The sequence below is a fragment of the Piliocolobus tephrosceles genome, unplaced genomic scaffold (assembly GCF_002776525.5).
Source record: "Piliocolobus tephrosceles isolate RC106 unplaced genomic scaffold, ASM277652v3 unscaffolded_29680, whole genome shotgun sequence".
NCBI classification, from domain to species: domain Eukaryota; kingdom Metazoa; phylum Chordata; class Mammalia; order Primates; family Cercopithecidae; genus Piliocolobus; species Piliocolobus tephrosceles.
In genome coordinates this window covers 1-2,248 of record NW_022312843.1, presented here as the reverse complement: position 1 = coordinate 2,248, position 2,248 = coordinate 1, and the positions used below count along the sequence as shown (strand labels likewise).

General features: G+C 51.6%; 1 protein-coding gene across 1 annotated transcript; it reads right to left on the bottom strand.

Annotated features, from left to right (window-relative positions):
* Positions 1-251: 251 nt before the first annotated feature.
* Positions 252-2,242, bottom strand: LOC113222160 (ubiquitin carboxyl-terminal hydrolase 17-like protein 6). The gene has a single exon (XM_026451549.1). It carries the CDS (start codon positions 1,839-1,841, stop codon positions 252-254), a length of 1,590 nt encoding a protein of 529 aa, XP_026307334.1. The 5' UTR covers positions 1,842-2,242.
* Positions 2,243-2,248: the final 6 nt, after the last annotated feature.

The following is a 2,248-nucleotide window of genomic DNA, read 5'->3' as shown; positions in this document are numbered from 1 at the left end:
ACGCCTGCAAAACTCGATGTTTCCCATGTCTGGGCTCATCCTGAAACGCAGCCATCGCTATCCAGTTGTCCCTCTTCTGTAGACAGAAACCTGGGCTCCTCATTACTTTATGTCAGATTGACTGTGTATGTGATGGTGTGTGTGTGTGTGCACGCGAACCCCTTCGTGTGTGTGTGTGTGTACGTGTAGATTGTGTGTGTGAGTGTGTGTGTGCACGCACTCCTGCGTGTGGGTGGAGACTTTCCCTGAGATCACTGGCACACAAACAGAGCCCTCTTGCTGTGTTTGTTCCTCCCTTTGGATCTCCTGCTCTTCCCTTGCAGAGAAGTGAGTGTGCCAGTGTTCATGGACTCCTGATGTGTCAGGTTCCTTGAAGAGAGGTTCAGCAGGGAGCTTTGCTGTTCATGATGACGGTTGTTCATCCCACTCTTGTATTTTGATGGATGAATCACAAGCACGTTGGGAGGCAGGGTACATTCGACTTTTCTGACGTTGAAGTCAGGCTTGGTTTTGTTTTGCTCTTGGAGGAACTTCCAGTGGTCTAAGGTGCTTTCCTGAGTGGCTCTTTCCACCAAGTGCTCCTCCAAGTCGGGTTCCTGGAGGCAGGGTTCCCTCTGGAGCTCTCCTTGTGTTGCTCGCCTGCCTGTGTGTTCAGCGCCAAGGGCTCCTGGTTCCCTGCCTATTGACACACTCTCACCGCATCTTTCCAATTCACTCTTCTGGATGTAAAAGAGGACATAGGCCTGTTGACTCAGGACAGAAGCGATGCTACAGGCAGTGACCTCGGCGTCATCCATTTTATACCACTGGCCTCCTGGAGCTCTGACATAAGAGAGGTAATGTCCATTGTGACAACTCCACCCAGCGTGGACCAGCATAGCATAGAGGACATAGACAAGAGGCCCTGTGTTCTTCTGAGACGTGTATGGCTGCATGTCAAGGCACTCAGGGTATTGCACACTCTTGGCAAGTTTGTTGCCTGTGACATCGGAGAATCTCTTCAATACAAGGATGAGGACCTTGGCACTAGTGTGTAAAGTGAACGTCTTGGAGGCAGGCGCCTTCTGGAGACAAAGACCACAATGATAGGCATTCTCTCCATTGAGTTCTTCGGGCTTCACCACCTGTTCCAAAGCTTGCTTCACACTATGAGCTGCCTGGATATCCAGGGCGATGTCCAGGTAAGGGTCAAAGGTGTCCGAAATGCCCTGGCAGTGGAGACACTTGATTTGAGATCTCCAGTAGCCTCCAAATATCTGGTGGATGAGGGTGGTGTCCTTAGAGTCATGATCTACCTGCTTGTGCCCGGGAAGGCATGCCTTTCTCATGGCATCCACAATGAACATCAGAAATTCATGGGCATCTTCCTGCTTGCCTCTATGGAAGCCAGCAGCCAGTGCCTGTGAGGGCTGGATGACGTGGCCAGGACGGTGGAGGGCCTGTGTGATGTGAGCTTCCATCATACACAGCATGCAGCACTTGTGACGATGACAAAGTTGAGAGTGCTCCCGGGACAGCATGTAGTTGGCAAGGGGTGGTGTGTATGTCAGGCACTGCAGGGAAGCGTTCACGTAGCAAGTGTTTCCCATATTCTGGAGCCCAGCCCCCACCGCAGCAGGTCTCCTGCTACTGAGAGGAAGCTTCTCCCCAAGGGCAGGCTGTCTTGCCACAGGAGCCAAATCATCACAGAGGTCGACATGGGTCTCAGATGCCAGGGGTGACTTCTCAGGTACAGAAGTTCGCTGGATTTCAGCAAAAACTGCATCTGGCCGAGAAGATGTGAGTTTTGAAAACTGGTTGAACTGCCACTCACCTCCCAAGTGGAGTGAATCGGCCTCCATGTCGCCAGGAGCAAGGATCACAAGCTTTTTCTGCTGGGACCGCACGTTGCAGACAGAAAGACGCTATCTCTTCCGAGAGAGTCTTCAAATGACGCGCTATCTGGCCGCATCAGCCCTTATATAACTCACCCCCGCCTACCGCGAACACCCCACCCACCCATCAGGTACGCGATCCACCAATCAAATGTCAGCACTCAATTTAATTAAGGAATGAGTCATAGGGTGTGTCCCCGTGTATTCCCCAGGGAGTTCAACAGACACAGCCCACATCGTGATTTATAGAACACCTGAAGCAAATTGACGCCTCAGGATGATAGGCACATATAATAGGAGTGCAACCTGCTTAGGACAGTGGCCACACATTTGCCTTAGTTTCGGTAAAACAATGCCAGGGAAGAATTGTGTAC

Bases quoted from the DNA above. Each gene is read 5' to 3' on its own strand.
- LOC113222160 (XM_026451549.1), bottom strand. From the start codon at position 1,841: ATGGAGGCCGATTCACTCCACTTGGGAGGTGAGTGGCAGTTCAACCAG.